The following is an 11212-nucleotide window of genomic DNA, read 5'->3' as shown; positions in this document are numbered from 1 at the left end:
ACACACACACATACACACACTCACAGACAGACACACACACACACACACACACACACACACACACACACACACACAAACACACAGGTACACGAACACAAACGGGCCACGCACAAAAGGAAGACAAAAACACACATACATACACAAACACACACAAACATAAAAAAATTGATACATCCACTATGTACATGTTCTCTCTCTCTCTCTCCCACTCTCTACTCTCCACTCTCCACTCTCTCTCCCCCCCCCCCACAGGAAGAGGACCGGGAACCAGTGCAGGCTCCACCTACTGAAGCTCCAGAGGCGGAGCCTGAGCAGCATCCTAGTCAGCTGACCTCGACAGAGGCCAATGAGGTCGTAGAGAGGACAGGTGGGCGTGTCCATTCCGTTTACACATGTCAAAATAATCAAATAAGGAATTTCTAATCTATAAAATATTGACCAGCTTCATGTTTGGAGATGGTGATGAGGTCATGTGAAGAGGTCATGTGATGAGGTCATGGGGTGAGGTCATGTGATGATGTCATATGACGAAGTCATGTGATGAGGTCATGTGATGAGGTCATGTGGTGGGGTCATGTGATGATGTCATGTGATGAGGTCATGTGATGAGGTCATGTGACAAGGTCATGTGATGAGGTCATGTGACGAGGTCATGTGTTCAGGTCCGTACCAGTCCCAGGGGCCAGGGGGGAGGAGCCAGAGTTCAAAGGTAAGGTACATTTAGTTTAAAAGGTGAAGGATAATATTATGTAGTTACACATGCAGTAACATGACTCAGTCGGACATGACGTAGTCGGACATGACGTAGTCGGACATGACGTAGTCGGACATGACGTAGTCAGACATGCGTAACTCGGTGGGCTCCTCCCCTAGGTGGTCCATGGAGAAGGCCCCAAAGGCGGGAGAGGAGAGCCAGGCCCCGCGGGGCCCCCCGGTCTCCCCGGCCCCCCAGGCACCTATCCTCCTGCTCAGGGAGGAGTGCTACTGGAGGCCCTGGCTCAGCCAGGCCCCCGGGGGCCAGCAGGCCCCACAGGCCCTCCGGGACCCAGTGGAGGAGCAGGGAGAGACGGTGCCACGGTGAGCCTGAGTGGAGCATCCTCACCCTGTACACCGTAACCAGGACTGACGCTGAACACACTGTCGCCTCTCTTGTCTCCTGTCTCCTCTCTCCTCACTCCTCACTCCTCCCCTCCCCTCTCTCCTTTCTCCTCTCCTCTTTCCTCTCCTTTTATTCAGGGAAGCAAGGGCGAAGTTGGAGACCCAGTAAGTTCAAGCGCACCTAACACCTATCACCAATCCACCGAACACCTAGCTTCTAACTGTAGAACATAGCACCTAGAACCTAACCACCCACAATAAACAACCTAGTACCGAGCCACCCAGTACCTAGGAACGGACCACCTTGAAAATCGCTTAACTGGCATAAAGGAGGCGTGTCTCCGAGTGCTGGAGGTCCAGCCTCTCTGAGTGGTGGAGGTCCAGCCTCTCTGAGTGGTGGAGGTCCAGCCTCTCTGAGTGGTGGAGGTCCAGCCTCTCTGAGTGGTGGAGGTCCAGCCTCTCTGAGTGGTGGAGGACCAGCCTCTCTGAGTGGTGGAGGTCCAGCCTCTCTGAGTGGTGGAGGTCCAGCCTCTCTGAGTGGTGGAGGTCCAGCCTCTCTGAGTGGTGGAGGACCAGCCTCTCTGAGTGGTGGAGGTCCAGCCTCTCTGAGTGGTGGAGGTCCAGCCTCTCTGAATGGTGGAGGTCCAGCCTCTCTGAGTGGTGGAGGTCCAGCCTCTCTGAGTGGTGGAGGTCCAGCCTCTCTGAATGGTGGAGGTCCAGCCTCTCTGAGTGGTGGAGCCTCTCTCTGTGTTTCTCCCTCTAGGGCCTCAGAGGAGCTCAGGGCGTCCCCGGTCTAGCTGGAGAGGTTGGAGCCAAAGGAGAGAAGGTAACCAACCATCCTTCAGTCGATCCGCCTTCATCCTCCACCCTCCCTGTACACTCCCTCCTCCACCCTCCATGTTCACTCCCTCCTCCACCCTCCATGTTCACTCCCTCCTCCACCCTCCATGAACACTCCCTCCTCCACCCTCCATGTGTCACTCCCTCCTCCACCCTCCATGTATCACTCCCTCCTCCACCCTCCATGTGTCACTCCCTACTCCACCCTCCATGTGTCACTCCCTCCTCCACCCTCCATGTGTCACTCCCTCCTCCACCCTCCATGTATCACTCCCTCCTCCACCCTCCATGTGTCACTCCCTCCTCCACCCTCCATGTTCACTCCCTCCTCCACCCTCCATGTTCACTCCCTCCTCCACCCTCCATGTTCACTCCCTCCTCCTCCCTCCATGAACACTCCCTCCTCCACCCTCCATGAACACTCCCTCCTCCACCCTCCATGTGTCACTCCCTCCTCCACCCTCCATGTGTCACTCCCGCTCTCTCATCTCTGTTTCCAGGGAGACAGTGGTGTGGGGTTGCCAGGGCAACCGGGCCTCCCCGGCCCCCCAGGACCGCCAAGATCACGAAGCGTCCCTGTGAGTGCTCAGCTCAACTTAACCTAACTCAACCGTAACCTTTATTTGAGCTCAACTAAACATGAACCTAACCTTAACCTAGCCTCAGGTTATGGGTAGGCTAACCCTGACCTGAGCTGAACCTCACTGACCCTGTGACCTGTGACCCTGTGACCTCTGACCTGTGTTCCAGTATGGAGCCGACGCCCTGGGATCTGGATCTGAGGACCAGGAGGTCTCGGAGCTGCTCAGGGTAGATTGACCTTACTGTCCTTACAGGAAGTCCATATAAAGACTGATGATGTGGACAGGAAGTCCATATAAAGACTGAGGATGTGGACAGGAAGTCCATATAAAGACTGAGGATGTGGACAGGAAGTCCATCTAAAAACTGATGATGTAGACAGGAAGTCCATCTAGAGACTGATGATGTGGACAGGAAGTCTGTCTAATGACTGATGATGTTGACAGGAAGTCCATCTAAAGACTGTTGATGTGGACAGGAAGTCTGCCTAGAGACTGATGATGTGGACAGGAAGTCTGTCTAAAGACTGTTGATGTCGACAGGAAGTCTTTCTAGAGACTGATGATGTGGACAGGAAGTCCATCTAAAGACTGTTGATGTGGACAGGAAGTCTTTCTAGAGACTGATGATGTGGACAGGAAGTCCATCTAAAGACTGTTGATGTGGACAGGAAGTCCATTTAAAGACAGATGATGTAGACAGGAAGTCTGCCTAGAGACTGATGATGTGGACAGGAAGTCCGTCTAGAGACTGATGAAGTGGACAGGAAGTCCATTTAAAGACATATGATTTACTATTTACTGTAATGTCCCTCAGGGCCCCCCCGGTCCGCCCGGTCCACCCGGACCCCCTGGACAAGATCCCCTGAACCGCGGCGTTGCCCCGGGCCCTGGATCCCCTGGACCCCCTGGGGGGCGCGGCCAGGCAGGACTGCCAGGGACCCCAGTAAGAGACCTTTACACAGCTAGCTAACGCATGGAGCTATAGAGCTAACTAACTATAACTACATAACACATGAGGCTATATGAATAGTCCTAACTATAACTACCACTACTTTATAAACAGTCCTAACACATGAGGCTATATGAATAGTCCTAACTATGACTACCACTACTTTATAAACAGTCCTAACACATGAGGCTATATGAATAGTCCTAACTATAACTACTACTACTTCATTAATAGTCCTCACACATGGAGCTATATGAATAGTCCTAACACATGAAGCTATATGACATCTGTATAAATGCTTTTAGTGCTTTTGTCAGAACTGGTGTTAGCATTACATTGTGAATGCATTTAAAGGTACAGTATGTTGTCAGAACTGGTGTTAAAACGGCCGCTCCCTCGGTCTGCTGTCAGTGAGTGAAGTGGATGAGAGGAATGAATCTTCTCTGGTCTCTCTGATGAACATATTGTCTGGTGTTGTCCATGTGTGTACTCTATTACTATACTCTACTGCTGTCATCACTAGCTGTCTTCAGATTATCTTCATGTGTACATGTATGTCACCATGTGTTAATCATGTTGTCTGAGTGTGTCTTTAATAATCAAGTCATTTATCATCCATCCCTCATCTCTGTTGTTCTTTCCCTATTGATCCCTCCTCCTCCTCCTCCTCCTCCTCCTCCTCCTCCTCCTCAGTGGTTCAGTGGTTCTGGTGATTCAGGTCTCAGTTCAGAGTTCAGTTTAGGATTGGGTTCTGGTTCTGGTACTAGTTCTGGTTCTGGTGCTGATTCTGGTTCTGGTGCTGATTCTGGTTCTGGTTTGGATCCAGATCTGGGGTCCCGCTCTAGTCCTGCTCTTGGGTCCATCCTAGTGTGGGGGTCCGGACAGGTGTGTGAAACACTGTTAGCAGCCTGGGAGTGCGCCAGCATGCCAGCATGCTAACAAGCTAACACGCTAACAGGCTGATATAGCTTTCACATTATAAACAGAGGTTCTTCACACAGAACATTTGTCTGTGGCAGCTGGTTGAATAACTAGCTGTACCGCTAGCTTAATGACTAGTGCAACTGTTAAGATAACAGCTAGCTGAATGACTAGCTGAATGGTTAAGATAAATGCTAGCTTAATGACTAGCTTTACCGTCAAAATAACTGCTAGCTGAGCCACTAACTGAACCAATAGCTGACCTGCTGTGCGACTAACTGAACCAATTGCTGAAGTTTCTGCTTGACGTCATGTTTCAGGTTGCATTTGCAAATGCGTTGTGTATGGCGTGTGTGTGTGTGCGGTTGTTTGTGTGTGTATGTGTGTGTGTGTGTGTGTGTGTGTGTGTGTGTGTGTGTGTGTGTGTGTGTGTGTGTGTGTGTGTGTGTGTGTGTGTGTGTGTGTGTGTGTGTCCGTCTGTGTGTGTGTGTGTGTGTGTGTGTGTGTGTGTGTGTGTGTGTGTGTGTGTGTGTGTGTGTGTGTGTGTGTGTGTGTGTGTGTGTGAGTGTGCGTTGATATAGTCTGGGCTGAACTTCTTCTTTGTTGTTGTATTCATTCATTAACCTGTCTGTCTATGCGTAACTAGTCTGTCTGTCTGTAACCTGTCTGTCTGTAGGTATCTCTCTAACCTGCCTGTCTCTAACATGTCTGTCTGTAAATATCAGTAACCTGCCTGTCTCTAACATGTCTGTCTGTAGGTATCAGTAACCTGCCTGTCTCTAACCTGCCTGTCCCTAACCTGTCTGTCTGTAACCTGTCTGTCTGTAGGTATCTGTAACCTGTCTGTCTATAACCTGTCTGTCTGTAGGTATCTCTGTCTGTCTGTATGTTTGTCTTACCTGTTTGCTCTCACCTGTCTGTCTTCCAGGGCCTCCCAGGAAGAGATGGGGTAGCAGGTCTTCCTGCAGGTGTGGGAGAGAAGGTGAGACTGAGGCTTCATCATCCTCATCCTCATCCTCATCATCATGTACAGTCCTCTATTGGATTTGTCATTATCTCCCCCTTTCCTCCCCCTCCCCTCCCTCCTTCTCCCTCTACCTCCCCCCCTCTCCCTCTCCCTCCCTTCAACCCCCCTTCCCTCCCCCTCCCCTCCCTCTCTCAATCCTTCCCTCCCTCTCCCTCCCTCCCTCCCTTCCTCCCTCCCTCCCCACGCTCTCCCCCTCCCCTCCCTCCTTCTCCCTCTCCCTCCCCCCTCCCTCTCCCCCTCCCCACCCTCTCTCCCCCCCTCCCTCTCTCCCCTCCTCCCTCCCGCCTCCCTCTCTCCCCCGCCTCCCTCTCTCCCCCTCCCCCCTCCCTCCCTAGGGTGAGTCAGGACTCCCCGGGCCAGCAGGACCAAAGGTAGTTTGTGAGGATTTATCCATTTGTACTTGATGTTTATATCATATGTGTAAACAGTACATATACATGTATACAGTATAAATACAGTATATATAGATACTGTATTTATAACATGTGTATAAACAATACATATACATATGTATACAGTATAAATCCAGTATATAGTTACTGTTACTATATAAATCCAGTGTGCGGTACAGACGTGTGAACCTGAGGCCTTCCCCGTGTGTCCACCAGGGGGAGTGTGGAGCTGTGGGCGTGTCCGGCCCCCACGGGGTCAGGGGCCCCCATGGACCCAGCGGGCCCGCCGGCCGCCCTGGACCCCCAGGACCCCCCGGAGGCCCGGGGAGCAGGTTCTTCTTGGAGGTGGAGATGGTTCCTCTAGACCAGAGTCATTCAACAGGTTGAGCTCTGTGGGGTTTAAGGGTCTCAGAGTTAAATGCACAAAGACACTGAAAAGATCATGGTTCTATTATGGACCTGTGGACTATAGCAGATAACATATGTGTTTCTATAGGGACTTAAGGTCTAAGGACAAAGTGTGTGTTTCATTAATGAGGACTAAGTGTGTGTATTTGTATTTTGAAGGACTTGGAAGGTTCTGGAAAGACGGACCTGCTCATCGGTGCTGGAGTCCGTGGTGCACAGGTCGGTAGAGCTGTGTTTGTGTTTGGGTGTGTCTGTTTGTGTGTGTGTGTGTGTGTGTGTGTGTGTGTGTGTGTGTGTGTGTGTGTGTGTGTGTGTGTGTGTGTGTGTGTGTGTGTGTGTGTGTGTGTGTGTGTGTGTGTGTGTGTGTGTGTAACATTTCTCTCTCCATCTCAACTCATCCCTCTTTTTTCCCAGGGTGCACCTGGGCCTCCCGGAGCTCAAGGAATAAAGGTATTATATGATATGATATAATACATCGATCTTTAGATAATCTATACGTCCATCAATGTAGTTATTTATCCACTTCAGGTGATTCCCTGTTTGATCTGTTAGTCACATGGTGCCCAGGTGCATCATGGGAGGAAGGTAACACTAGTAACACAAGACAGGATTCCTAGCCCTCGATTAATGTGTTATGCTGTATTACTATTGTTATGGTATCACTAGTATTTTATGTTTGCTGAGAGTACACTCTGGTATTTCATTGGCTGATAGAGCTGTCTGTCATCCTTACTGTAGGGTAAAGACGGAGTCCCCGGGACACCTGGGCTGTCAGTCAAGGTAGGTAGACTCTCCACTCTTTAAGGTGTCTCTCTGGTGTCTCTGTTGTGTCTGTTGTCTCACTGGTGTGTCTGGTGTCTCACTGGTGTCTCTGGTGTCTCACTGGTGTCTCTGGTGTCTCTGATGATCTCAGGGAGAGCGCGGGGATCCAGGAGCTGAGGGACAGGCCGGTCTGGCAGGGCTGCCAGGGGCCAGGGTGAGCACTAGTACAGTACTACTAACTAGTCTTAGAAGTAGAGTACTACTCAGTAGTAGTATTAGTAGTAGTTCTCAGTATTAGTCCTAGAACTCAGTAGTAGTAGTAGTAGCAGTATTCAGTTGTAGTAGTACTCAGTAGTAGTAGTAGTAGTAGTAGTACTCAGTAGTAGTAGCGGTATTCAGTAGTAGTAGGAGTATTACTTGGTAGTAGTAGTAGTACTCAGTAGTAGTAGTACACAGTAGTAGCACTACTAGTAGTAGTAGTACTCAGTAGTAGTAGTTACACTCAGTAGTAGTAGTTATACTCAGTAGTAGTAATAGTAGTAGTACTCAGTAGTAGTAGTACTCAGAAGTAGTAGTTACACTCAGTAATAGTAGTAGTAGAACTCAGTAGTAGTAGTACTCAGTAGCAGTAGTACTCAGTAGTAGTAGTAGTAGTACACAGTAGTAGTAGTACTCAGTAGCAGTAGTACTCAGTAGTAGTAATAGTACTCAGTAGCAGTAGTACTCAGTAGTAGTAGTAGTACTCAGTAGCAGTAGTACTCAGTAGTAGTAGTAGTAGTAGTAGTACTCAGTAGTAGTAGTAGTACTCATTAGTAGTAGTAGCACTCAGTAGTAGTACTAGCACTCACTCCCTCTCTGTGCTCAGGGCTCTAAGGGGGAGAAGGGAGCCTCAGGACTGAAGGTAAGGAGCTCTCTGTTACCATCCTATAATAAGCCTGTTCAGACGTGTGATCAAACGTATTGACCTGGCTCTTTTCCCAGGGGGATCGTGGAGAGGGCGGGCTGAGTATTCAGGGGCCCCCCGGCCCCCCCGGGGCCCCAGGACCAATCATCAGCCTGCAGGAAGTACGTGTTTACATTTGATACAACCTATGACTGTGTGTTGTTATGAGGGTAAGAACCAACAACTGTGTGTTGTTATGAGGGTAAGAACCAACGACTGTGTGTTGTTATGAGGGTAAGAACCAACGACTGTGTGTTGTTATGAGGGTAAGAACCAACGACTGTGTGTTGTTATGAGGGTAAGAACCAACGACTGTGTGTTGCTATGAGGGTTAGAACCAATGTGTGTGTGTTGTTATGAGGGTTAGAACCAACGACTGTGTGTTGTTATGAGGGTAAGAACCAATGTGTGTTTTGTGGTTCTCAGCTCCTGAACGACACTGAGGGAGTGTTTAACTTCACCGAGATCAGAGGACCGCCCGGCCCAGTGGTGACACACACACACACACACACACACACACACACACACACACACACACACACACACACACACACACACACACACACACACACACACACACATGCACGCACACACAGACACACTCCCAGACACAGACGCATACACACAAACACACACACACATCGGCGAAGTGGCCGATCCTGGACCTGCATATTCTTGGGCAGTGTGGGCATGGGTAGTGGGGAGTGGCGATTATGGGTTTGGGTGGAACCTTTTTGGTGGAAGCAATCTCCTTTCTGCGTCTGCGTGGTGTACCTACAAACCAGAGCCACTATCAATGGTGGCTGAGATGAAAGGAGGCTGCCAAGGCATGGGAAGTGGTCCACAGTTTTCAACCTGGTTCTGTTTGGTGGTGGCTGATGAGTTTGAGTCTTTTTTAGGATGATGGCCAGACCAAGCTGTTTTTACACTTTCGCGAAGGCAGTCAAAGTGCACTGTAGGTCCTCTTCTGAAAGGGCTACAATAGCATTATCGTCTGCATACTGCAGCTCTGTGATGGATACGGTGGTGGTACAACCTTGAGCCATGAATCGGTTGACGTTCAGAAGTCTGTCAGTCCTGTACATCATTTTGACTCCCTGCGGCACCTGGTTCCCTGTGAGATGGAGGATGGCTGCAATGAAGATGGAGAACAGCAATGGAGCAATGACACATACCTGCGGAACTCCTGTGTAGACCCGAAAGGGTTCTGTTCCTTCTCTAGAGCCAGTCGGTACAGTGGCAGACATGTTGTCATGCAGCAGCTGCAGCACTCGGATATATTTTTCTGGGCAGCCGATTTTTGCCAGGACCAGCCAGAGGGCCTGACGGTTGACAAGGCTCAAGTCAAAGGGGGGGTCAAAGACTTTGTTGAGGTCTATAAAGGCCATATATAGAGGTTTATTATGTTCCTGGTACTTTTCTTGCAACTGCCGAGCAACAAAGATCTTATCCGTAGTGCCCCTGTTTGGGCGGAATCCACTCTGAGACTCAGGAAGGTTTCTTTCTGACAGGGGGGTGAGTCTATTGGCCAAAACCCGAGCTAACACCCTCCCTATGGTGGAAAGGAGGGAAACACCGCAGTAATTCCCACAGTCCGCCTTGTCACCCTTCTTAAAGAGGGATATGACTAAAGCATCCTTCAGCTGTGCGGGGATGTCCTGTTTTTCCCATATTTTGAGGAGCAGGGAGTACACACACACACACACACACACACACACACACACACACACACACACACACACACACACACAGCAAATTGTCAACTGTGGTGCTGCTAAATAGTGTGTGTGTGTGTGTGTGTGTGTGTGTGTGTGTGTGTGTGTGTGTGTGTGTGTGTGTGTGTGTGTGTGTGTGTGTGTGTGTGTGTGTGTGTGTGTGTGTGTGTGTTGCAGGGTCCTGAAGGTTTGCCTGGCAGAGCAGGATTTCCTGTAAGAACCGTCCACCATACAGCTGTCAATCAAGCCCCTCCTAGTTGCTGAGTGACAGGAGACACACCCATTTGCATCTATGCATTTATAAGTATATATATGTGTGGCATGTATGTCTTTTTATGTCATTTCCCTCTCAGGGGCCGCGGGGGCCTAAAGGGGACGGGGGCCCCTCTGGGGGCCTGGGGGCTGCAGGCCAAAAGGTGAGGAACACCGAACACAACATGAGTATAAATAACATATATATACATATATATATACATGTATATATATCTATATATATATATATATATATATATATATATATATATATATATATAAATATATATATGTACATATATAAACACTTATACGTTTATATCGATAGTAGTGTTTATATATGTATATATATATATATATATATATATATATATATATATATATATATAATACTATTGTATGCATATATATTTATAAGTATATATACATACAGTATTATATCCGTGTGGATATCCTTCCTCTCGGGCTCCAGGGAGATAAGGGGGAGCCTGGAGTGACCATCGCAGCAGACGGCTCCCTCCTGCTGGGGGCCAGAGGGCCGCAGGGGCCCCGGGGGGCCAAGGTGAGCACCACCACCTAATCACCATCACCTCATCACCACCACCTCATCACCACCACCTCAACACCACCACCTCACCACCACCACCTCACCACCACCTCATCACCACCACCTCATCACCACCACCTCATCACCACCACCTCATCACCACCACCTCATCACCACCACCTCACCACCACCTCATCACCACCACCTCACCACCACCACCTCACCACCACCACCTCATCACCACCACCTCATCACCACCACCTCATCACCACCACCTCATCACCACCACCTCACCACCTCATCACCACCACCTCATCACCACCACCTCACCACCTCATCACCACCACCTAATCACCATCACCTCATCACCACCACCTCACCACCACCACCTCATCACCACCACCTCATCACCACCACCACCTCACCACATCATCACCACCACCTCACCACCTCATCACCACCACCACCTCACCACCACCTCATCACCACCACCTCACCACCTCATCACCACCACCTCATCACCACCACCTCATCACCACCACCACCTCACCACATCATCACCACCACCTCACCACCTCATCACCACCACCTCATCACCACCACCTCATCACCACCACCTCATCACCACCACCTCACCACCACCTCATCACCACCACCTCACCACCACCACCTCACCACCACCTCATCACCACCACCTCATCACCACCACCTCATCACCACCACCTCACCACCACCTCATCACCACCACCTCACCACCACCACCTCACCACCACC

General features: G+C 49.9%; 1 protein-coding gene across 1 annotated transcript in view; it reads left to right on the top strand.

Annotated features, from left to right (window-relative positions):
- The window catches only part of col15a1b (collagen, type XV, alpha 1b), a 31481-nt gene that overhangs the window by 12151 nt on the left and 8118 nt on the right, over positions 1-11212 (top strand). The window contains exons 8-28 of the mRNA XM_056597523.1: positions 253-367; positions 663-709; positions 874-1077; positions 1237-1263; positions 1862-1924; positions 2439-2516; positions 2689-2748; positions 3337-3465; positions 5321-5374; positions 5755-5790; positions 6028-6156; positions 6379-6438; positions 6634-6669; positions 6958-6999; positions 7133-7195; positions 7847-7882; positions 7963-8046; positions 8351-8413; positions 9817-9852; positions 9993-10055; positions 10364-10453. Coding sequence (XP_056453498.1) covers positions 253-367; positions 663-709; positions 874-1077; positions 1237-1263; positions 1862-1924; positions 2439-2516; positions 2689-2748; positions 3337-3465; positions 5321-5374; positions 5755-5790; positions 6028-6156; positions 6379-6438; positions 6634-6669; positions 6958-6999; positions 7133-7195; positions 7847-7882; positions 7963-8046; positions 8351-8413; positions 9817-9852; positions 9993-10055; positions 10364-10453 — 1515 coding nt within the window. The remainder of the gene's footprint in view (positions 1-252; positions 368-662; positions 710-873; positions 1078-1236; positions 1264-1861; positions 1925-2438; positions 2517-2688; positions 2749-3336; positions 3466-5320; positions 5375-5754; positions 5791-6027; positions 6157-6378; positions 6439-6633; positions 6670-6957; positions 7000-7132; positions 7196-7846; positions 7883-7962; positions 8047-8350; positions 8414-9816; positions 9853-9992; positions 10056-10363; positions 10454-11212) is intronic.

Source organism: Gadus chalcogrammus, chromosome 8 (genome assembly GCF_026213295.1).
Source record: "Gadus chalcogrammus isolate NIFS_2021 chromosome 8, NIFS_Gcha_1.0, whole genome shotgun sequence".
NCBI lineage: Eukaryota > Metazoa > Chordata > Actinopteri > Gadiformes > Gadidae > Gadus > Gadus chalcogrammus.
Note: the sequence above shows the minus strand (reverse complement) of the source record. Positions and strands in the feature narration are given on the sequence as shown.